Below are 25,858 nucleotides of genomic sequence, written 5' to 3' on the forward strand. Positions count from 1 at the left end.
TGGAGCAGAGAACATGCTTTATTGAGGAGCAGATACAGAACAGCACATTCTACCACATGTGGGGAAGGGCCAGCTTCTGTAAAAGGCCTTTACCCCTTAAGAAAACCCCCAGTGAAGTCGCTTTTGGGTAAGTTTTAAGTGACACTGAAACTGGCAGGGTGCTGCCACTGAACATGCTTAAAACAAGCTTCCCCCAGCCCACAGGGAGTGTGAGTAGTGTACAGAGATGACCAGAGAAAGGCACAAATGACCAGAGTCGGGACTGTGGCGAGGGCTCCACATGAAGACAGCAGGGTTGGAGGCGACCGAGTTAGGTAGGGTGACATATCATACATCAAAAGCTGCCCCAAGATAGCAGGTTATAAAGGGCTGGAGCGAAATTAGAGGGAGCATCTCTTCCTCCACTTAAACACCAAATACAGGAGACAGAGGATGGGGGCGGTGGCAAACCCACAGAGGGCACGGAGGCGGAGTTCTCAGAAGGGCATAAGCACTTCAGCCCTGGAGGGAGGGTGAGGCACTGCTGAAAAGAGAAGGGGCTGAGGTCCTTCTCAGTCAGTTTCCACTCCTCCGAGGGTGTCAGACAAAATCAGTGCAACTTATGTGGAAGTACAGGTGTGCTGGGTCAGACCGGTACTGGTGAAAGGGGCTGTGCAGTTCATGAACCAGTTAACGTGCAGCACAGAGGGAGAACTAACTGGAAATTATTTGGCACCTGCAAACAGAAAGAGGCAGGAAGTAAAGTGGGAAGAAAATGTTTACCACTGGGCACTTTCTGGTGAGGTAACAAGTGTTCATTCCCTTCCACCAAGACACAGCCCACTGCCCTCCAGTGAACTCAGCACGAAACCCAGAACCACCACCTCTTACTTCTCTCCGTCTCATTCAGAGAGATGATGTGCTGTTACCGAGACTAATCCCAGGGTGGGACTTCCAAAATGCTCGGCTCTGGTCAGCCTGATACTGGTCAAACAGGTCTTTCCATAAAAATGGAGGAAAATATTTAAAGTGAGATGAGACCCAAAGGGAAGAGACACCTCCCGGCACATACACACACACACAGAGAATGTTACCTCTTCCCTGCCCATCCAAAAAACACATGTCAGGAATAACTGGAAAGGTCTTGGTAGTGGCAACTATATTTGGAGGTCTGGCGACAAGGTGGCAAGAAGCACCATGACAAAGTTTAGAAGACACCACACAACCTCATGGGGTAAGAGAACATGAGGAGAGAACCGGTGACTGGACAGGTACAGTACCAAACAGAACACCTTGGGTCAGTGCTATGAGGGACCTGCACTCCAGTCTAATATAGATCCCATCCGGGCAACCTCACTGAGGCCGAAACTACAGTTCCTCAGAACCAGCGTCTGCAGTGTGCATGAAGGTCGGAGCCAGGACAGTCCTGAGGGGGTGGCCTTCCCAAAGGACACTGTACTTGCCAATCACAAGAGCAACAGAAATGACAGACAGATCCCTAGGGTACGGATTCCTACTGCTGGGGTTCGCTGGCTCGGAGTAACAGGTCACTTTAAGTGCCCTTGGGAGGGGTCCATTTTAAACAGCTGGGATCCATGGTTTTATTGGAGTTGGATCTCTTGGCCTCTTTGGCTATCCACTCGTCAATCAGGTCCTAGAGGAGAAAAATGAAAAAACTATTATACACATTCCACTAAAATGGCTTTCTATATGAATTCCAAAACGAATGTTAGCAAAGAAGGAATCACCAAGGGTTTAATACTCTGCTAAGGTGTAAAAAAAAAAAAAGATCTTTGACTTACAAATCCATTTCTTTCTACGACACCCTTAGCAAGACCTGAAAATCATTATCCACCTTCCTTAATGATGAATGTGAGTCAAGTATAAGAAAACTTTAAATGTGTTTAAGTTGAGGTGGCATTTCTTAGAGGAATTTAAAACCACTTTCACAAGCCTACAGTTCACTCCCCTCTACAGATGGGCAATTCTCTGCAATCCGAGAAAATCTCCGAATGACAGGCATGCTGTACAACACACAGCTGCCTGCTCAGCTAGAGCTGCTTAACGTGCGCCATCCCCACGAGGTGGAGCTTACCAGAAGCTTCTGATAAGGATAAAGTTGGAGGCATCCCTGTGAACTCCAGAAATGAGACTGTGTAACAGGGTGCACGTAGCCAAACTCCTTTAAGAAGGGAGTTTACCTTTAGTGTTAAGGCCTTACTTTGCTCTGCTAGGCTTAAAGGGACCTTCAGCAATGAGCAAGTAGCTGACAAAAACTTTACCTGTCTCTTTAAAACTAGGTGCTTTCCTTTCCAATACTTGAGCATCTGCAGGGCCTGCAGAGTGCTGACAATGTCCACAGGATTCACAGCTGTCTCCTGGCTAATTTCTGAAAGAGAACAGCTACTGAGAACCTGGCCAAAAGTGCAGACTCTTATCAGGCTCCCCGCAGCTCCCTCCCTTACAGGACGTCCAAATGAACTCCAAAGACTTGGAGCCTTTGCTACTCAACCCAAGCTGCTCAGACAGTTTACAAAGCATTCCTTCGACCAGTCCCAGTAACTGCAGAAGACAGTTATCACAGCAAGAAACCACTCTCAGCCCTTACAGAAATCAAGGTCAAAGGCATATCATGAAATTCTTCTACCTTTGCATAAACACACAGGGATGTTTTAGAAGCTCCTGTATGTGCCGAAAGACTTCAAGTTTTTCTTCATTTCTAAACTTTTGTTAAGAATTTAAATGCTATAAATAAAATCTTTTAAAAATAATTAAAATGCTAGCACAACCTGAGGTTTGAGAAACCAAATCATATAACCAGCCCCACGAGCCAAGTGCTCTGGAATGCTTAGGCGCTGGTAAGTGTCTCTGCAGTGGCCCCGAGTCGGGTGGCCACGTGTGATATTCAGATAGAACACAGAATGGGGCCTTGTCTCTGCAGGTTATAAAGCATGAACGGGGCCAAGTGGAAAAGTCAAGATGTCCAGTGGTGTTAACATCTTGGGTAACAAACATTCAGAGTCAAAAACCAACCTTTGATAGAAATCTCTTTGCCTTGGAAATTATGCAGGTAACGAAGCAGCACTTCTTTCCAGTAACTGCGGTAGCTTATGAGCCCCAGGTCTGAGAGTGGACGTTCCGGGGAGCCAACTTTTTCTTCCACTTTGGAAAGCAAATAACCTGCCAGTGAATAAACACAGTTTTTGGTATTTTGCTTTTGTTTTTTTTTAGCAACACTGTATCTCATCCTATTAGAAAAGAACAATGTGCCAATATGGAATAAGGTACAAAAAGTACAGTACTTCGCAGTATCAATTAGGGTTCAGTCAATTTTATTCATTCAGTGGAATACTACTTAGCTGTCGTAGAATATGCTGTCTTTGTATAAGCGAGCGGGGAGAATGTGCTCTTGCATTTACTGTAATAAACATTAAGAAACTGGCAGGCTTCACCAGAAACTTTATAACAATGACTATCTGTAGGTATGTGCTGGGAACAGGGTAGGGAAGCTATTTTATTATGTAGCTTTCACTTTCCAAGTTTTGAACTTTAAGGATCATCAGGGCTTCAGGTGGGTAAACAAGGAGAAACNTTTATTCATTCAGTGGAATACTACTTAGCCGTCGTAGAATATGCTGTCTTTGTATAAGCAAGTGGGGAGAATGTGCACTTGCATTTACTGTAATAAACATTAAGAAACTGGCAGGCTTCACCAGAAACTTTATAACAATGACTATCTGTAGGTATGTGCTGGGAACAGGGTAGGGAAGCCATTTTATTATATAGCTTTCACTTTCCAAGTTTTGAACTTTAAGGATCATCAGGGCTTCAGGTGGGTAAACAAGGAGAAACACAAGGAGAAAGGTGGGCCTGGAGAGGGTGTGGAAACGCTGCCTGTCCTTGTTCCTTGCCAGCGCATCTCTTCCGTTTGGATGCCACACACTGTACGCACCCCTATCACATCCTTCAATAAACTGGAAAAGGACCTGTTATTTTTCTGAAAATCTAGTAGTCCTGATATTGCCCTCCCCTAATTAATAATGACCCATAATCCTTAAAAAGATTTTCAAAGACAACCCTCTAAAGATGAAGAGCTGACAGAGATGTCTCACCATGAGTCATTCATGCTTTCTCTCAACGCTATACAGTCTTGCACAAAGTACTCATACATGCTACAGCATGGATTAACCTCGAAAACCTTATGCCACAGGAAAGAAATGCTTCCATTTATATGAAATGGCCAGAATGGGCAAATTCACGGAGACGAGAAGATTAGTCAATAGCACTGTAATACTACGTGTGGTATCACACAGGTAGCAGACCTACTGGGACAATCACTTCGTACATCATGTAAGTGTCTCATAATGATGTTGTATACCTGAAACTAATATCAACTGTAATTGAAAAATTTAAAGTATTTCTAAAAAAGAAGGTTAGTAGATGCCTAGAAGTGGGGAGACGGGGAAATGGGGAATTAGTTATCGCTAGTAAGCATGAGTTTTTTGGAGAGGAAAATGAAAATCTACACCTGGACTATGAGGATGACTGCACAACTCTGTAAGTGTAAAAAGTCACCAAACTGCACATTTAAAAATGGATGAACGTACGCTATAGAAATTACGCCTCAACCAAGTTGCTTTGAAAAGGGGGAAAAAACAAAGAACAGATTATCTCGGTACTGCCTATGTAGTAGCTGGGGAGACCCAGATATGAAGAAGCCTCTAGTTCTAACACCTAAACATTCATCATCCAACACTATGGGGACACAGTCAGTAAAATTCATAGTCTGGGAAACTACTGGAAAACTGGCCTGCTTTCTTCCACAAATAAACAGCAAAGAAAAAAAATATGGAGTGGGAGCTTTCGGATTAAAAATGTCTTACAAGCCACATCTATCAATTCCAATACACCAATTCTATATGAATCTGAGTAAAAGTACCAATTTTTTCCTTAAGGAACAAAATCACAGTGCCAGGGTAATATAAATACTAATTTATGATATTAAAATTAAGAACATTTTTGGTGTTTTTTTGTGTTTTTAGGACCTTTTAGAAATATTAAAATAATTGAGGTTGGGAACACAGGTAAAACAAGATTGGCCATAAAACGGTAACCATTAAGGAAGCATTATTATACTATTACTTTACTTTTATGTTTCAAAATTTCCACAAAGTCAAGTTTATAAAATAGGTGCTACCTATTGAAGACACACAATCTTCTCTCAAAATTCTTAAGAATTCTAATTTTGACTAAAATATGTCGAGCGACAGGGAACAAATACAGCCAACTGTTATTACTTATAGCAGTTCAGTTCTATAAAGTCACTGCACACAGTGAGCTAGTGAATAATGAACCATTGCTCCTAGGGGAACAGAGTTACATTCCTGCAAGCCTCTGGGCACATTTTCATCAACCAATCAGTCTGTAACCTTATTCATGTATTTCTGTTTAACAACACCTTAATACTTACTGTTCACATTGTCAAATTAGTTTCACAGCCAATAGCACAATAACCTATCCTGAACGAAGCCTAACACGTATTTTCTCTGTGTAAAGCACATATAAGCCTTTCTAGACAGTATTTCAGCACTATACTTAGGGACCATTTAAAAGCAGCAACAAAAAGCACAAAGATATGAAAAACATGGCACCAACGAACCATGGAAAGTACACTTGTTTATAGTGAGAGAGGTGAACACCCCATTTGACCTCTGCCGGAAATGTGTGACATTTTTTGCTGCTGTGCACACATCCATGAATGACAGCCAAGGGCCAAGATGACTGATTTTGAGGTTACAAATAAAGTTGTAGTGAGAAGACAAATTCCTAAATACAGAAGCCACAATTAACGGGGTCCAAAGCCTTTTGGCAGGTATCCTGGTTGCCTCCAGAAAAGTCCTTACAAAAATGAAATCCTTAACACCCTCGAGGAGATCTGAAGTCTTATGCGCACATGTGCCGGTCATAGGTCTCAAACTGGAATAATCCTAACAAGCTGACTTTACTCTCCTCTACACTGCCCACTACCAGGCACCAGGCTGAAGGTCTTGTATTCCCTGAGTAGTCACTGTGCATCAGGCCAATTGATGATGTTCAGGTTTTGCCCACCTACTCACTTTACACCAGTATACACCAGCTAAAAGCCAGAAATTGTAGAGACCAAAGGCAGTATTCACACGGTCCCTTCCCCACGGAGCTGGGCCGTCTCACTTACTGAAATCAATGAGCATCTTGCCATAGCCCTGTCTCATGTACTGAGGCATGGTAAGGATACAGGATACATTATAGTTGAGGAATGAATTCTTCTCCTAGAATCAAGAACAAACGGGTGAACAGGTCATGCGGGTTTAGAACCAAGGGCGTCAGCAGTCCTACAGACACAAAATAAGGCTGCTTGCAAAGGATCCGGCTAACCAGTCCTGGGAGTGGCTGTCCAGCTCACAGCTGTCACACACCCTTTAAGATAGCCAAAGCCATTAATCCAAGGATTAATGAGACCTCCGGTCTCATTTTAAAAGGGGCTGACTCTGGGTTCTCTACAGTCAGAGAGCAGGGAAAAAATGATTAGATTACATAGTTGGCCTACAGCAGCCCTCTTTAAAAGCAATTTTTCAAAAGGGTCTGCCTACAGGAGAAGGGAGGGATCCGAAACAGCAAGCCCATGTTCTGGAAGGAGGTCAAAAACAATCAAATCACATATTGTATGGTTCCAATTTATGCGAAATGTCCATAACAGGCAAATTCAGAGACAGGGGGTTGAGTGAAAATGGCAGAGTGTTGCTCGGAGGACCAGCCTTCTCACTGAGGTACCGGAAATAGACGTGGTGATGAGCAGGGGCTGCACGGCTGTGCCTGTACCAAAAACCACCGTCGCTTTAATGTAAATGAGTAAACTGTATAGTATAGGGGTTATATTTCAATGAAGTTGTTTGTTACATTAAAAAGTCATCAGCACAGTCTGGCCTCAAGTCTTTAAAAGCACTGTGATATTATCGTTGAAAGAACCTAGCTTTAAAAAAAGGCAAAAGGAAAATATTCCTGGTTTTGAGCTAATAACAGAGAACAGGGCTGAGCCAGAACAGTTGGCCTGAGTATAAGACGTGGGCTTGTGGGTCAGAAGGCAGGGCACTGGCCAGTAATTAATAGGCAGTTCCAAGCCACAATCCAGAACTGAATAAACCAGAAGCTTTTAATAAAGAATGGCACATTTTCACTAAACAATCTTTGATATGGATTTTCCTTTTTTTTAAAGGGAAGGGCTGTCTTCATGGTCCAGAACACTGCATTCTCCTGTCAGTGCTCCGAGTCCCCACGAGCCAGTACCAACCACCCTGTTCTGACTGGTTATGGCTTTTTAATGTCCAGATCCTGCTGACCTTGGAAAAATAGCCGATTAGGTGACAGCCAGTGTTGTCTGCTTCTGTCATAACATAGAACAGGAAGGGCTCCACATCGTAATATAACGTCTTGTGGTCCAGAAAAAGCTTGGCCAACAGGCACAGGTTTTGGCAGTAGATCTACAAGCAGAAAAAAAAGAGAGTTCATGTGTAGGCCAGTGACTCCTGAACTTACGAGATAAGGGACTAAAGTTAAAGGTCATGTCATCATTGTTAATAAAGCAGAAACTGTGTGTTTTGGCCAACAGAAGAACTCTCCATTCTTTACAAGGTGAGATGAACACAGAGCAAATTCTTTCTGAAGCTGTCAGCGTGCACCACCACCCGCTGGCCCTCTGCTCTAGGACACCGCTTTTTACCTTGTTTTTCTTGCCATCCACTTCAAACACAGATATTGAACCTTTGCGGTATATCTCATCGCCGGGCGGGTGTTTCCACACACACTTCGCCTGCAAGAGAATGGAATTCACATCAGGGAAACAGACCTTCCCAACGAGGTGGCTGTGCAAAAGGGGGAAAGGACTGCAGGTCAAACTCAGTCAGCCGGGATGACAGGTGGTTGGACACACACTTGAGAACATGCAGCAAAACAGTTTTTTTTTTTTTTTTTTTAAGTAAAACAACTTAAGGCTTCTAAATCACTGTAATAAATTTATGATATTTTCTAGCAGTTTGGAGCAAGCTTTCTGGATTATATTCTGGCACCATTTCAATCCAGGAGATTAAAACCATCTACTACGTAAAAACCAGATAAACAAGAAAAATACCCTTGCTTATTAGAAAATGCCTGAGACAACAGGAAATTCTTAAGCAGCTTATTTCAAGCAGCTTAGAGTTGCTAAGTAAAGAGAGAGGAGTACTTTACTCTCACTTTTACCAGTAACTTCACTGGTTACCCCCAAGTGTCCCCTTTGTTATATAAGAAAATAAGAGCAACTCCTTCTGTGTGCCCGCCCCCCCCCCCCCCCGCCCCCACCCCCCCCCCCCAGCCCCCNCCCCCCCCCCCCCAGACAGGGCATCCTGGTTGAGCAGGAAGCTGGGACAGGCAGCGCTGGGGCGGGGGGAGGGGGGGGGGCTTGGCCACAAGGGGGCACCAGGTACCCCTCTCCTTACTCTAAACTGCGAGTAGATTTAAAGCAGCCAGTCAGCCATTGCTGTAAATGACTGATTTTCACCACTTTTCATCTCACCACACACGTAAATCACTAAAGTTCTGTGGCACACCAAAAACATACTGTTCCTCAATCTGACAAAAAGAAAATAGGTATAATTTTGATTGATTTACACAAAAATAAAACTAGTGATTTTCCCTTTTTGCACCAAAGAGACTTAAAAAAAAAATCAGGTGCTATTTCTGTTACCAAAAATTAACCAAGCAGACACAACATTATGTGACATGACCAATAAGATGAAACTCTGTTACAGGACCTATATATTAACGGTTCAAGACAGGGCATCCACACTCAACCACTATTGTTGTGTTGGCAGCTGTTGTTTTTTTTAATTTGACAATCAGGGAAAAGTCGTCACTGCCCCCGACTAAATAGTCAGGGGCTGCATGTTTTTAAAAATTCTTGCAACACACTGGTTGAAAATCACTGCTATTTGGTGAATTCGTTAAAGGTTTTATGTAAATACATTTCAAAAACATGTATATATTCAGAGCATTTTCTATTAAATTTGATTGTACTTTTAAAGATTTTATTTACTCATTTTTAGAGGAAGGGAAGGAGAAAGAGAGGGAGAGAAACATCAATGTGTGGTTGCTTCTCCCACCTCACTGGGGTCTGGCTCACAACTCGGGCATGTGCCCTAGACCGGTAATTGAGCAAGTGACCCTCTGGTTCACAGGCGGACATTCAATCCACTGAGTCAGGCCAGCCAGGGCTCATCGTGTCTTTTGATCAACTCAAGAATCATGACCTAATCTGTCACATGTACATCCAAAATTGACTAGGATTTCTTCAAGAAAGCTCCACCTATTGTTTGTCCCTGTCACCAACCCTTTAGTCATGTGGCTTTTCCCAACAGCAGCCAAACTAACACAACAATTATCTGTTTAGAAATAGACGCCAAAACTGTTAGCCATATGGCCAAAGGAGGTCCATTTCAACGATTAAGCAACAGGAATCAGAAGCATGGATTTAAAATAGGTTTTTATTTCCTAAAATTTGATTTTTTAACTCATATAATACAGTCAACCCTCAAAAAGTCAGAATGTTCAGCCTGCGAACCACATGATCGAGGTTCGATTCCCAGTCAGGGCACATGCCTGGGTTGCAGGCCAGTTCCCAGCAGGGGACTCATGAGAGGCAACCATACATTGATGTTTCTCTCCTTCTCTTCCCCTCTAAAGATAAATAAATAAATAAAATCTTAAAAAAAAAAAATTCAGAATGTTCACTTGACCCTCAGATTTATCCAGACCCTTTCTCTTCTCTACCTACTGCTCTTTCTTGCCCCTTTGGCTGTTTCATTGGTTAGCAGCCCTAAATAATCAGAACAAAAAGACAAAGGGCAGGAATGGTAAACAGTTCACATCCATAAAAACCTTAGCCTCACTTGCACATGGTGAAACTGTATCTTAGTTGATCTCCATGGTCTACAACCACGGAGACCAGTCCTCACATCAGCCCTGTGTGCCCTAGCGCCCCACTCGTCTTGGCCTGCCACTTCCCCACCAGCGCTCTGCCCTCACCACAGGTCAAGTGTGCCACAGCCTGAAGGGCTTCGTTCACAGGGGTGGGTTTGGGCCACGGCGCCACAGACTGTGTGTGTGCTCCCATGTTGGATACCCACAAAAGCAGCATCACCAAACTGGGGAGGAAGAGTATAAACCAGAAACCATGGGAAGCCTACGTTACAGAGGCTCAGCATATGGAAATCCCGGGAAACAAAGACGGAAGGAGAAAAGGTCTCCTAAGAGGCCTTACAGCCAAATTATGTTATGACCACAGAAACAAAAAAGAAAGGTTTCCCTGTCGGAAAGACTCATCTCTGTCCTGTACTGCTTCCCCATCCCTACCCCATGGCGGAAGGTCCCTTTAAGACCTTTCATTCTACAACTAGGGAAAGAAAGATAGGTTAGCTACAGTATCTAGTAAATCTATTTGTCAACAATAAAACCAAAAAGCACTAAACTTGAGAAGGCACCAAAGTTATTTTCGCCTAATCCGGGATACAAAAAAAACTAAAGGCAGAGATAATTTATGTCCAAAGGAAGAAACAGAAAAGAGAAGGCAGCAAGAAAAAAAGACAGGGAGATGTGTTTGACAGGGCATGGTTTGGGGCCATCAGCTAGCTGCTTGAGGCGCAACCCAGCACCAGCCACACCACAGGTTGCATCACCCTGAAACGTGGCTTTCAGTTTCCTATGCCTTCGTCCCATTATTGTGGACCTCTGAGAGACGGGTAAATGCTACCCAGACTGATGCCAAAAGTTAGAGACCCTGTAGCCTACTGCAACCATGGTCATGGAACCCCAGACAACTTACCATGTGTCGGCGGAGTATTGTTTGGCTCTTCATGTATTTCAAACAGAATTCACACATATAGAGACGTCCCAGTCGTGCGTATTCTTCAGGATAGGGAGAATGGTACCAAGTGTCAAGCTCATAGCGACCAAAAGCAATTGTTTTAATCATGTTGCTCCCCTCTGTGATTTGGCCTTGCAGCCTTAACTTCTCCTATTGTAGAGAAGAAATCAGAAGTCAAAGGAGAATGAGATGACAGCTCACACTGGAACAATGTAGTGAGTCAGAAGGGAAAGCCCCGGCCCCCCAAGGCAGTTGAAAATCAGCACATAACTTCTGACTCTGCCAAAACTTCAATGTGAATAGCCTATTGGGGGCTAGAAGCCTTATGGGTAACCTAAACAGTCAATTAACACGTGTTCTCTATGTCATATACTATAGTTTTACAATAACAGACACTAGAGAAAAAAAAATACACTTGCAGTATTTATTGAAACACATCCACATCTAAGTAAACCCATGCAGTTCAAACCCATGTCGTTCAAGTACAAACTACAATCATCTTTGGTTTTTGGGTTTTTTGTAAGCTTGTGTGTAGGTCATCATGCTAGGCTGTGAGAGGAAAGAGCACATCTGGCTCCTAAACTCACAAGAAACCGAAGGGGGCTACGTGGACATGGATAACCAGGCAGGCTTAGGCCTCAGTGAGGAAGGGCTTTCCCTTGCTACCTTCCACACTCATGGTCTCATCTCTAACTTCACACATCTCTGGATAAATCTCGTTTTCATCAGCCTGAACCACACTGAATTATAAAAGACCAATCTACCATCAACACAAACTTTCTACCTTTACAAAACATTCTAAAACTAAACAGAAAAGATGATCTAGAATGTGCTTTGCGTGTCTCCAGAAAGTTTTACAAAGCTGTGCAGGTCTGCATGATACTGACCCACCTTCTCAACTCAGGTCCTTTAGAAAATCATTTCTAAGCACAACCATGTGGAGCACGGAGGAAGGTTAGCCTAGGAAACGCTCTGGTTCGCAGGTAGAGAGAAAATCAGCAGTACTAGCCCGTCCCAGTCAAGACAGCAAGCAAGCCCTGATGCCTATGAAACTTTCAACAAGCCTACTGGGAGATTTCTAAGTGAATTAAGTATTCAATACAATTTAAAAAGAGAGATTCACTTTACAGAGATCCCCTGAACACATTTAATCAATCACGGTTTTCATTAAGCACACTTGTTGAAAAAAAATTCTGCCTAGAGCATCAAAATTAAACGTTAATGAACTGTAAATAAAAATCAGAACAGAAAACCAACTTAATATGTAAAACTCGGATGTGTCAAACATTCATTCTAGAATGTCTGACGAGAGCCTTTCCCATCACTCCTCTTCACTCTTCTTTTCATTTCTTTATGGCTGTATTTCAGGGCTGAGGCAGCCCCTAAAAGGGGAGTTCCTGTTTGGGTTAAGAGAACAACAGGGGGTACCTCCTAGTCTACAGGTTCTCAGAATTGCAAATTACTCAACTGAGACAAAGAGGCACCTATCATTTTATCCAGCTACCCATGCCCAAACAGGTCCTTCCAGGAATTAAGATGTAGGGAAAAAATTCTAAGGGTTGAGGGAAAGGAGGAGGGGTAACTGATTTTAAATATGAATGGGAAGGGAGACAGTCTCAATTAAGATGGCTGGGGGAAGGGGAAAGCGAGTCAAGCAGCAAGGTACATGGAATTCCCATCCAAATGACTGCTGATCATTTCCCTGGGCAGTTCTCAGGGGCCCGTCACAGTGGTCCTCCACTGGAGGCTTTAATACTCACCAAATCCTCCGAAGCTCGGGCTTGTGCTCTTCGGAAAAGATCCAGGTCATACTCGCTAGTCAGGTTTTCCAAAAGAGGTTCCCGAGTGTTCCCATAGGTCTGCCTGTGTTCCTAGGAAAAGAACCAGAGCATGATACTCTCCACTTTTAAGAACATCATCTATTTCATTTCAACGATGCTAACCAGAGGGCCAAGCTTTTTTTTTTAGTGCCACTATATGTCCAGCAATATGCTAGGCACTATGGATTTGGAACAGACATACCACTGATCAGGCAGGTTAATGCCAGAAGACACCGAATACCAATCCCAGTGAATCTGGAAAGGAAAATGCTCTTACAAGCAACCTCTCCAAAGGGGAGTTTCATTCTTCTCTATCTTTAAACAAGCACCCAAGAATCTGATCACTATGCGTCCATTTCTCCCCCTGAAAATGTGCTCAACAGTAAAAATAAATAAAATGTAACAAACCCAAAGGCACCCCAGATTCCCAGACTCCAGAGGTCTGGAAGAAACTCTGATGGACACTCCCCTGTTTAAAAACAACACAAACCAAAAAAATAAATCCTTAAGCCTAGAGTCTAAGATTTTAGACTGAAGGAAAATCTGCAGGTAGGAAGGGCCAGTTGGATGAAGAGACTTTTGTAAACTCTTCCCTTTGAACTGCTGCACCATCACACTGTCCATGGAAGGCATTGCAACGCTCTCACTTAGAACTCAGCCCAAGTGCAAATGAAAAACAGGCTCAATTCTTTGAAGAATATTTTACTAAATATTAAGCAAGAACAGAAGAGAGGACAGCCACGGGAAATTAAAAGCCTAAACACAACCCAGTTTTAAATAACCATCAAACCTCACCATGGCACTCCTACACGTATCCTTTCACAGGAAAGAAAGGCCACAAAGGAAATATCCCTTTTAAACCCGACTCTAGCCCCTCCCACTCCATCAGGCTCCACCCCCCACCCACAGGGTAGAAGATAATGGCAGTCAGATGGAGTGAATGGCCCGTCCCAGGAAGAACACTATAGATTTCACACATACACATGAAGAAACCATTCACCAGTACCTTTGCTCCTAGTAAAATTTCTTATGGTTAACCTGGGCCCATCTGACGGAGAGCTTTCTGAATGTGGGCTCTGTCATCTAAGATTTAGGTTCTAAGTATTAGCTAGCTGTTTCTTCTAGTTTCAGGAACTTTTTTCCCTATCATTATAGATTAGTTTTACCTACTCTAAAAGTTCTTATAAATGGTAAACCTTCTTTTTAAAGCTTAAAAAAATACACCACCCAACACTTTCACCAGGAATGTTGGGTCCAAATAACCACTAAAACTACAGGAAAGCAGATGTTTGTAAGATAAATTTCAGAAACTTTTACTTTAGACCGTCTTTCTACTTGTATGATTTCTGGGCAAATCGCCTCTCACAGCCTGTCTCCCATCTACAAAACAGGCGAAACACCCTCCATCTCTGCTACAAAGACAAGGGGAGCAACGTGCCCACAGCGCTATCATTACACCTCTGCCTGCCCTGTAAATCAACACACTGAACAAGACAGAGAGAAAACCACCACCTTGCACCCTACAGCCCACCACTAGAGAGCCCTCCCTCTACAAACCCAGCACAGCCTGGTGTGGGTGGGTGTTCAGCTACACATCCACCCCACCGCGCCCTCATCTCACATGGGCCCATCTCCATTCATTCATAAGATCACTTTCAAGACAGGGATGGCTACCAAAAAAGTACACACATCGTCTGGCATATTTTTGTCTCAATGAAGCCACGCTGACTGCTCAGCAGTCACAGACCATACTCCTAATGACCTGCTCCAAGGACTTCCAGCAGAACAATAAAAAACACCCACAGAAAAAGACTGAGTGAGCGCATGCCCAACTCTCAACAGGGGTTTGTTTATACATCTTGGAGGGTCATTTTCACTGGAATTTTTCTTCCCTATTTTTTTTGGTATTTTCAACAGTAAGCATTTGTTAATAGGTTTATAATAAAGTAAATCTTAAAGTTAAATTCACCAAAAATTTTGGAAGAATTTTTAACAAAACGAGGAAATCAGTTTAACACATTTCAGTTACAACAGAATTCAAAGTTGTAGTCAGAGTAACAACCAGATGATGTAAATAACTAGGCATTATGTAAAACACTAGGATACATCCCAAATGCTAATAACTGAAGTTACTTTGAGGCAGTAGATTAATGTGTATTTCTGTATACTTTACTTAATTGTTCTATATTTTCTACTGAAAATGTGCATTAATTTTAAAACTACAACAAAAAAGTTTAAAATACTATGAAAAGATTTATATACTGTATCAATGAATACTTTTTATTGTGTAGGAATTTTATTTTTCCATCAAAATAAGTGGACTACAACTTAACTTGAATATTTTTCCTCATACAGACATTGTAAGATTTGTTTGAATGGGTGAATTTAACCCTGTAAAGCTGAAGTTTACAAACAACTACAGGACTGAACTTTTTCCCCCCATCTAAATTCTAAAAGTATTTTGTTTTTGGAAGACCTCTGGTTTCCACTCTTACCAGCCTGGTTTGGGGGAACACAGTAAACTCGGATAGCCAGAGAAGAGTCCTACTCACACAGAACACCAAACAGCAAATACAAAAAACAGAAGCTTAGAAACCAAAAGGAGTTCATGCTATTAAAGTATTTAACTTTTTCTCACCATATATTTCTCTTTCTGTTCTTTGCTCAGCCCAGAATTTCTCTTCTTCCTGAGTTCAGCAACTTTTTCTTTGTATCGCAGCTGCCTCTCTGTTGGTGCCTAGAAGGAAAAAGGAAGAAAATCGATCTAAGCTAGAAAACTTATGGTGCAATTAGTTGCAAAATGAAAATAACAAAAAGTAAATAAGGGTGGGGGGTGTCAGAGGTGTTACAACCACCCTGTGAAAGCTATTAGCAATTTAAAAATTCTAAATTAAACTACTACCCTGTCAGTTACTCCGGGTTCAGGAATGTACTTATTTTAATATTAACCCAAACATAAATTAAGGATGGAAGTCTCCACCAAAGCAAAAGGATTAAAATAAAGATCATTTCAATTCAGTAAGATTTATCAAAAGCTTACTGTTTTCCAAATACTGACACAAAAATGAGCAAAAATTTAAAAACTGAGTAAGAATAGAACCCAAGACAGACAATGAAGAAAACTGTAGCTGTGACTTAGAGGGTGCTTATTACCTGCCAAGCACTGGGGGTATCTTATTACGCATAATTTAGCTAATCACCCTGCCAGATAGGTATTATTCACTCCTTTTTTATTAACAAAAAAAATAAAGTTTAAGGCAGTTAGCTAACCTGCCCAAGACCACAATGCTAGAGTCAAAGAACCACAGAATTCAAATTCAGCCCTGTTTGACTCCAAAGCAAAACTTCTCTCTCATTGTCATGCTTCCTCTGCTATCAGCTATATAATCTAATCACGAAACAGTCATCACGTGATGAGCTATGTGTATACAACATGTGACAAGCGCTAAACTAACATTCTGAGAACAGTGCAGTGGAAATGCATGAGGAAGAAATCCATTAATTGTAGGGGACATTTTGGGAAGAATTTCTATAATAGCTGAGAGTTGCACAAGGCCTTGAAGAATAAATACATCTTCTTCTTGGTATAGGTATAGAGTTTGGAGCAAAAACACAGCAAGAGTAGAGACCAAAGGCATTCAGGGAGGAACAAGAAATTAATGTTCAGAGAGGTGGAAGAAGTAGAGTAAAGCAGCATTCTGGAATTCAAGGGAAGAGAGAAGCAGAAGAAAAATGACATCATCAACCAATGTCATGTTCAGGAAAAGTCACTGGTGATCTTGGAAACGTGCTAGCAGAGTGGAAGGGTTTGAAGATAAATTACAGTGGGTTAAAAAGTAGATGCAAAATGAGGAAATAGAGCAGCAGGTACAATCTTTCAAAAAATGAGGATTATCTTGTATTATTCTATATTATCACTACCATTATCATAAATTGCATGATTCCTTCATTTGTGACGTATAAGTGTTTGTTTCATGAAAACTTCCTATTTGAAAATCAAGTGTGATTCTGAGTTTGACTAAAGACCAGTTACGTAGACATACCATGGAAAACAAGAGGCAAGGGATACACCTAAAGACAGTCACGGGCAGAGGATACCCAAGACTTGGCGCTCAAACTGTGAGTGGCCAGAGCTTTAACAAGGGCCGTACCTGATGCCTGGTTGCATGCCTGTTGTTGTCATCTTGCCTGTGGGACAGCATCCTTTCTTCTATCTGCTTATCCCGGCTCTGTGCTCTCACCTGCAACCATCAACAACGTCAATAAATCCTCCTGCCTCTACAACTATGTTCACTTCGTGCGTAAGAACACACGAACGAATCCCTTGGATTTACGTGGCATTTCTACTTCCAAAGGGTCTTCACATTAGTTCTCACAAAACCTGTACGATACAGGTAAAGCAAGCTTCACAACCTGTTTTCCCAGCCATTAACTGAGAATCAGAGAAGTCAAACAATTATAGCTAAATCTTGGTGGTAAAGCTAAGAATTTAATTAAAGTTTAACTGAAAACTCTGACCTGGACTCTTTCCACTACACAATGAAAAAGAAACAAGAACAGAGCAAGTACAAAGAACAGAGTGAAGTACAAAGAAAACGTTAGATACCTGTGGTCAAGTCTATAGGGAAACTCAGCTCCGTAGTTAAGACAAATCGCATTAGCTCTCCAATAATTTCAGTTTCATCTTCGGGAAAGTGAGGGCTCGTATTCAACCGTCTAGACAACTTCAACCCTCAAACTCCGCATGGTCAAAACAGAAGACTGCCATTCCCCCACAGCTCTGCTCCCCCCCAAATCTTCCTACACCATTGAAAAGCAACTGTCTCTACACAAGTGGTCAGGTCAAAAACCTGAACGTTGTACTTGATTCTTTTTCTCCTACACCTCACACTGAATCCATCAGCAAGTCTATTAGGCTGCTCCCCTCCAAAATATATCCCAAGTCCCACCAGTTCTTACTGTCTCCACTGATACAATACAAGTCCAGTCACCATCCACTGCCTGAACTTCAGAGCAACCTTCCAACTACACTACCCTGAGTCAGCTCTTCCCTTTCCAGGACATTCTCTGCACATTAGCATGCTGTGATTTTTGAAAAGGGTTTATGAAGTTACATCACACTCCAGATGCTTCCCACAGCCACCAGAACACAAACACACTCCTTGAGCCAGGACCCACAGGTCCCTTGTGATCATGCTCCAGCCACACTGGCCAAGTTTTGGCCCAACAATTTACCCCCCTCACAGCCTTTGAGCTTGTTCATCCTCCTACTTAGATCTCTCCTCCTAGATCTTGACGCAACTGCCTCTTTGTTGTCAGCCATGGCTCAGGTCAAATGTCAACACCTCCAACAGGCCTTCCTAACAGCCCAAGCAAAAGCGGAGCCATACCCCTCGACACCCCAAAGCTGCCACTTTCTGTATCTCCAGTCTGTGTGTTTCTTACATTTACCACTACATGACATTCTTATTACTTATTAATTCACGTGTTGACTTTGCCTCCCACCATGAGAACGTACACTCCTTTGAATGCACAGCCTTTTCTCTCATTCGCAGAACCCTTGGATACCAGCACTGTTTGGCACCTGCAGTCACAGAAACCTAGGACTGAATAAACATGGCCACATCACTGACGGCCATCATTTACCAGGAAACTCAGAGTCACCATGTATATGTAAGGGCTTTAAAAATGCTAGACCTTTTAATAAATGTGAGGAATTAGTCTAATCTCTCCATTTGGGACTCTAAATATAGTAAAAATATGTATCTCCCAGAATTCTCCTGATTCTCCAAACACATGTTCCAGTGGTAAAGATGGATTATGCTGAGCCTTGAAAAGAAAAGCACAGAAGAGGAAAAAATCAGGTAATGCTTCACTTTTTTTCAGAATTTCTTCCACAACTGATATTTTTATTTTTAAAAAACAAATTGCTTTAGATAACATGTTCCTATTGCTACAGGCCAACAATTTTAAGTTATACTTCAGCAAGAATTTTATGTAAGACCCGTAACATAAAATGATCTGACAGGGTCTGACAGGGTCAGACCATTCTAACTTAGAAGAGATAGGAGACAACTCTCCAAACCTGAGATCACAGCTACTTTCAGAGAAAGGCCACACAGTGGCTTCTCAGCTTAGACGCAGATGCCGGCAGAGCCACTCCTGCTTTGAGCTGGTCTCAGACTAAGAGGAAGACGACAGGAAGAACAACAGGAAGACCTACCACTTACTCTTACACAGAGCAGAAGAAACTGCCTTGCTTATAGAAGAGATTTGGAATGAAGAAAAAAGTGTCTTCAACCTTAAAATCCCTATACGCATTGACAACATACTACTTTGCTGAAAGACTGAACACAAAAAGAAACTTTCCATCCTGTGCTTGGCTCGTAAGCGAGAGAACAAATTTCTGAATCAAGGAGAGGTAAAGTCAGCTGGGGAATCTAATTTTTCTCAGGATGAAACTGCCTCAGATAAGAATCAACCTGTGATCCTGGACTTATTAACAAAATAACAAGCACAGAAACAATTAATGCTTTGTTTTAACCAGCTTGGATAACCTGTACAATTACTATCTGAGTAATCCATTTATGGTAATTAACAACATTTTCAACTCTTGCTTCCCTATAGTTTTCTGGTCCCATCCTTGGTAGCAGCAATCCACACAGAAACATATAAAATAGGATCTTAGGTTCCACTCCTAAATCCATTATTCTAAAATCACAAAGGTTATTTAAGACTATATTTTTCAAGAATTTAAAACAAGAATTAGCCAAGAGTAGGTATGATTGAGAGCAACAAAAAGGAAGAGTACTCCACAGAAAGAGACAAAGAAATATGAAAAACTTTTGAAAACTCTTAACCCAAGGGTATGCTTATTGATTTTGGAGAGAGGGGAAAGAAGGGACAGGGGGAAACACTGCAGTGAGAGAGAAACACTGACTGGTCACCTCTCGTACATGCCCCGACAGTAGCACTGAACCCACAACCTAGGCTTGTGCCCTGACTGGCAAATGAACCCATCATCTTTCGGTTTCCAGGACAACGTTCCAACCAATGGAGCCACACTGGCCGAGGCTGAAAGCAAAATGTTTTCACAGATTTGTAAGAAGAGAACCTACCTAATGCATAAATATTGAGACCACATATTTACACAAATGAGTCCTCAATGAAAAGGGTCCCTACCAGTCTTTTAACTTTCAATGATCAGTAATGCACTATAAAGTGATGTTCCAGATAGTCCACGAATAACCCTCGTTAATTTCTTTCAAAGCACTCATTATGTACTATAGTTGATTCTTTTATCTGTCTAACCATTGTTTTTAAAAACAGTTGATTTTGTTTCCCCCACTAGAATTTTTTAAAAAGATTTTATTTATTCACTTTCAGAGAAGGGGGAAAAGGAAGGAGAAAGAGAGAAACAATGATGTATGAGAGATACATCAATTGGTTGCCTCTCACACCCCCCCAACTGGGGACCTGGCCCGCAACTCACGCATGTGCCCTGACTGGGAATTGAACCAGTGACCTTTGTGTTTACAGGCCAGTGCTCAGTCCACTGAGTCACACCAACCAGGGCCCCCTCTGGAATTTAAGAGCAAGAACCTTGCCTATGTCCTCACTGGAGCCCTACTGTTTAGCAAAGTGCCTGGCAAATGGTAAGCACTCGGTAAGTACAAGTTGAATAAAAGAGAACACAATTACCTTGCATTCATCAGCTGAGAGGTTGTGATAGAGTGGGCATCCTGAGATGGAGAAATGTCTCTCATGTTTTCCTGTAAGATGTCCTGTTAAAGGAAGAAAAAACAACCTCAAGATAGAAAATTTAAACTTAGAAAGTGCTATTTTTCTCCAAAAACAAAACAAAAAGCTGGTTTTTCTTTTTCTTTTTAAAGATTTTATATTTTTTTAAGAGAGGGTAAGGGAGGGAGAAGGAGAGGGAGAGAAACATCAATGTGTGGTTGCCTCTCACACACACACCAACTGGGGACCTGGCCCGCAATCCAGACATGTGCCCTGACTGGGAATCGAACTGGTGACTGGCTTGCAGGCTGTGCTCAATCCACTCAACCACACCAGCCAGGGTGGTTTTTTTTCTTTCTTTTTTCTTTTTTGCTATATCATTTTTACCAAATGTATGTCTGGTCAAAGAGACTGAATCAGACAGACTGAATTCATCAAAGGTAAGTGCTGTTAAGGAGCACAAGTCGAACCCACAATAAATTCTTTTCTTCCACAGGTTGGATCTGACAATCCTTGCACATACTCGTGTATGTTCAGTTCCTTCTATTCTGATATGAATTTCTCAAATTCTAAGATGTCATAAAACCATGTTACAATAAAGGCACAAAATCACAAGCATGAATATTCTCTTTTGGTAAAATTTAACTTTCTTATGCTAAATGGATCAAGCCATATGTGTAACGAGTGTACATTCTGTTTTGCAATTCTATCTACCTGATGAATTTCTTTAACAATCAACAGAAGCTTATAAAAAGTAGAGAACGAAATGGTCTTTTCTATCATTTAAGTAAATACATTTTGGTAACTTCAGACCAAATTAAATATATTCATTTTTTGGAGGGGAAGGCTGGTTTTGTTTAAAAGTTTAGAGGCTTCTTCCACAACCAAACTTTTAAACAGGCGGTTTGCACAGGGTCCTCTAATAAGGATGGTGAAACATCATTTCCTTTTTAAGCGGCTCCCCAACCAAAAGGTGTATGGAACAGCTAAAACCGAGCGTGCTGGTGTGACAATGCTAGTGGAGTAAAAAGACAAACTGGCTAAGCCAAAAACTGCAAGTCTGCAAATTTATCTTTCATGGAAAAAAAAAAAGACATTTAATTTTGAGTAAAAAATTATACAACATGACTTACAGAATAAGCTTTAAAGGGCAAACACAGTCCAAGTTCTGGAGGAAAGGGGAATTACCATATGATATACAGGCTGCCATTTCTCTGGAATTGTATTATTAAAAATATAATTTTAGAAATCCTCGGGCACAAAAAACTACCCTCAGTGGTCAAACAATATATATAAAATGTAAAGTGTGACTGCTATAGCAAGCCTTTTTAGATATTATGCATTTACTCATAACTGAGTAAATTACCCAAGTCATGACTTATTTTATAATATGGCGACTAAAACCAATTTAATGTGTTTATATTAAAAATTTTAGCCCTGGCTGGTGTAGCTCAGTGGACTGAGCACGGGCCTGTGAAGCAAAGGGTCACTGGTTTGATTCCCAGTCAGGGCACATGCCTGGGTTGCAGGCCAGGTCCCCAGTAGGGGACACATGAGAAGCAACCACACATTGATGTTTCTCTCCCATTCTTTCTCTTTCCCTTCCCCTCTCTCTAAAATAAATAAATAAAATATTTTTTAAAAAAAATTTAAAACAGGCCCTGGCTGGAGTAGCTCAGTGGATTGAGTGCGGGCCTGCGAACCAGAGGATAGGGGTTCGATTCCCAGTCAGGGCACATGCCTGGGTTGCAGGCCGGTTCCCTGCAGGCCAACTCCCAGCAGGGGATGCACGAAAGGCAACCATACATTGATGTTTCTCTCCCTCTCTCCTTCCCCTCTAAAGATAAATAAATAAATAAAATCTTTAAAAATTTTTTTAAAACAATAGCTCATCTAGCAATTTCACAGCTATAAATTTATCCAACAGAATTACTAGAAAGACACCAAAATACATATATACAAAACTATCCATTACCCTATTGTTCAAAACAGGCAAAAATGAGAAATAATCTAAATGTCAATCAACATAGGACAATTTAATTCCACAGCTACTGGTCTGCAGCTGTTCTGATGGTGGCAGTTGTGGCATTCCTCTGTGGGAAAGGAACTGTTACACAGCTGAACCCTCTTTCTTAGCAAAGCAGAAAGCGGGCATGTGTGTGACAGACAGAGGGAAGAAAAATCAAACAAACAAATAAACAAACAAACAAATAAAAACATAGGACAATTTTAAAAATTTATGAACTATCAATACAATGGAATTCTTTGTATTCTCTAAGTGCTAATAATGTAGAATATCCAAGACATCAAACCAATCATTGTATAGTTTTTATGAATACTAACAAGAAATATGTATATATATAAGTATATATTCTTAATGCTCACCCAAAGATATGTTTACTGATTTTAGAGAGAGAGAAAGGGAGAGAGAGAGACTGTGAGAAATCCATGTGAAAGAGAAACAGTGATCAGTTGCCTCCTGTATGTACCCTGACTGGGCAGGGATGGAACTTGCAATCTCTTGGTATAAGGGGCAATGCTCCAACCAACTGAGCCACCCAACAAGGGTCTTACTGAATTATTTTCCAAGTGGCAGACACTTTTTTAAGTTCTGGTGATGTAACTGGAAACATGTCAAAATCCCAACCCTCTTGGAGGTAACTAATCGAAGAAGACAAACCAGACAGATGTGTATTCAACTAGAGATACACGCCACGGAGGAAAATAAGTATGATGCGCAGACAGGGCAGGGTAATGTTTGTGCACGTGCACACACGGTAGGTTAGGGAAAGCCACCCTGATAGTGACATTTGAGCAGTAAGAAGAAAGAGCGGTATGAGTATCTGGGGATCAAGCACTAAGCTTAGAGGGAAGAGCAAGTGCAGAGGGGCCTGGGGCAGGAGAATGCTTAAGCAGAGAGGCACGCTTTGGGCCAGAGTGACCAGGATGGAGAGGGAGGGATGAGGTCAGAAGGCATGTCGGTAAGGCCAGGACTTAGCCCCTAATGAGGCAGACCAGAGGGTAAATATAAATCTATTGCATTCAAGGAAAGTTTACTTTGACTTTTGGTTTTAATGTACTGGAACGGTTTGAAAAGTATGAATCCGAGCTTCCAAAATTATTATTAATCTTGTTCCACTCCTTATCTTAGGCCAAACAATGGCATTAACTAAAAAAACAAACAATTTTGGTATAAAAGTATTATGTGCTTATGAAAAGTTAAAACCCTACAGAAAGGCTTGAAGTGCATAAGCAAAAGTTGTTCTTCACCTGTATCCCCCAGATATATACTCAGGAAGTTATTTATTGAATGACTAGTTAAACACAGTACATAAAATAAAAGCAAGATTCAGGGATGCATGGATGTGACTAGCAGAGCTGAGGCAAGTTCCCTCTCTTCCTGTGTAGCCGGCAGATCTCTTTATCCTCTAAAGTACATTAGCTATCTCCTGCTTGTACTAAGATTTATATGATGTCACCTAATCTTAATTTTTCATTATTATCCCAAGGAAATTGACTGGGCCTGAAACAGTTATCTTGGACAACTATTATGCATTCAGAGGAACTTTAGTTGTTTCTTTTTATGCATTTGGATGGGTTGAATCTTTTTAGAAACTGCCACTAAGATCTAGGAAGGATCCGAATAAATAAAATACTAGAGAAAATGTATGGTAGCCTGCAAAGTAGCAACTTACTCTGCTCTACCTTTTTTTTCTAAACCTGCTAGCCACATTCAAAGGCTACATTTGAGATGCAGACCCAGTAGGGAAAGGCCCCTTATCTCCCAATCAGCACCCTCCAACTCTAGACAAAAGCTTAAGCCCAACGTTTGCCCCTAAGCTCACCTAGGGAGCACAAATGAGGTTTAAACCACGACAAGAAACCCTCAGCAAGGGTTCAGTGTCAGTGAAACAATAAAATACTCATTTATCTGAGAAGAAATGTTTATCTAGTTTACACTCACTAAATATGCAAAGCAACAAGAGCTAAAACTACTGAAGTCACAAAAGGCCAGAGGTCTCATCTGTAGTCTTGAAGTTTCATTGCCTCTTGATAAATATATAATCTGCTTTCCTCATTTCCTTAACAGCCCTGGCCATACAACCACTATTCTGCACTAGCTTACACTCTATTAATAATCCTCATTAAGCTTGCGCTACATACCAAACAATGAAATACTGGGAAATAACTGGTCTTCTGTTTCATTTTTACTAGAAAAGGGATAGAATTTTTCACTGGGAAAAAGTTCTCAATAAACTGAATGGTGCATCACAGTTAATTTCCAGATCTTTTGTTATCGACAATAGGCAATGAAGCAGAAATACTTTTATTTAACTGGGCCACTAATTCACTGTTACCCTAAGCACGTGGTCACTGAATGAACCAAACAGCTGGATCACAGCAGAGCACTAAACATCTCTGGGGGATCCTAAATCCCGAGGGGGAGAGAGCCACAGAACACAGGGTGCCGTGAACTTACCCAGAGAGTTACAGCCTGGTGTAGGACACTTCATATTAAAATTGTAGCTTTCATGGAAGCGACGGCGCTTCGGGCGATGAGAGAGGTCGCTGCCTGAGTCCTTTAGGGACATGTCCTTGGCGATGCTCTCGTCATGAGACACATTGGGGCTGGAGATATCTATGTCAGACTCAGAAGACGGTGCATTTCCAGTTGGAGTTCGAGGTGGAGACTCATCGTGATCAGCTGTATTTTTAGTTTCTAAAGCAAAAACAATTGGTAAAACTCATGAATGGTGTTTAGTTAGCAGTTTACTATTCAGAAGAGTTTATGGGCTTCCCAAATCCTCTATGATTTGACCATTAACTTTTAGCCATTTATCTCTTACAAAGGCTAAATGGAAAATGAAGGAAAAAGAACATTTCTTTTTGGGCAACTTTAAATTCTGTCTAAAATTGAATTTGTGAGTTACCTAACACTTTCACTTATCCATGTTTCTCCTAAGCCCCCAATGATAGCCAATCAAAAGTGGATGGAAATAATTCTTAAAAACATTGCCACACCATTCTATCTCCAGGAGATACACAAGATGAAAGACAAAGAAAAACATCCACCTTTCTGGATAACACTAAACAGACTTGGTGTGAAAAGTATAAATAGACCTGACTTTTTTTAAAATATATTTTTGAAAGATTTATTTATCTTTAGAGGGGAAAGGAAGGAGAGAAGGAGAGAAATATCAATGTACAGTTGCCTCTCATGAGTCCCCTGCTGGGAACTGGCCTGCAACCCAGGCATGTGCCCTGACTGGGAATTGAACCGCGATCATGTGGTTCACAGGCCTGCGCTCAATCCACCATGCTACACCAGCCAGGGCTAGACCTGACTCTTGAGTTAGCTATTGGTACCTAACAACTCCAGACTCTA

General features: G+C 41.6%; 1 protein-coding gene and 1 non-coding gene across 6 annotated transcripts in view; one reads left to right on the top strand and one right to left on the bottom strand.

Annotated features, from left to right (window-relative positions):
- The window catches only part of KAT7 (lysine acetyltransferase 7), a 35,402-nt gene continuing 9,544 nt past the window's right edge, over positions 1-25,858 (bottom strand). For 2 of the 5 annotated variants that reach the window (XM_037033268.1, XM_037033269.1), the window contains exons 4-15: positions 24,953-25,192; positions 20,434-20,516; positions 16,884-16,973; positions 15,371-15,469; positions 12,673-12,783; positions 10,871-11,062; positions 7,736-7,825; positions 7,356-7,496; positions 6,194-6,287; positions 3,013-3,159; positions 2,262-2,368; positions 1-1,633 (exon numbers count right to left, since the gene is read on the bottom strand). In XM_037033268.1, the coding sequence (XP_036889163.1) occupies positions 1,532-1,633; positions 2,262-2,368; positions 3,013-3,159; positions 6,194-6,287; positions 7,356-7,496; positions 7,736-7,825; positions 10,871-11,062; positions 12,673-12,783; positions 15,371-15,469; positions 16,884-16,973; positions 20,434-20,516; positions 24,953-25,192 (1,496 nt within the window). In that variant the 3' untranslated portion in view covers positions 1-1,531. The remainder of the gene's footprint in view (positions 1,634-2,261; positions 2,369-3,012; positions 3,160-6,193; positions 6,288-7,355; positions 7,497-7,735; positions 7,826-10,870; positions 11,063-12,672; positions 12,784-15,370; positions 15,470-16,883; positions 16,974-20,433; positions 20,517-24,952; positions 25,193-25,858) is intronic. The other 3 variants (XM_037033271.1, XM_037033270.1, XM_037033272.1) reach the window with 2 other exon arrangements.
- Positions 22,513-22,644, top strand: LOC118978239 (small nucleolar RNA SNORA41). The gene has a single exon (XR_005064666.1). It is a non-coding gene; the product is annotated as a small nucleolar RNA SNORA41 (small nucleolar RNA).

Source organism: Sturnira hondurensis, unplaced genomic scaffold, assembly GCF_014824575.4.
Source record: "Sturnira hondurensis isolate 20B ecotype Veracruz unplaced genomic scaffold, ASM1482457v3 Scaffold0021632, whole genome shotgun sequence".
Lineage (NCBI taxonomy): Eukaryota > Metazoa > Chordata > Mammalia > Chiroptera > Phyllostomidae > Sturnira > Sturnira hondurensis.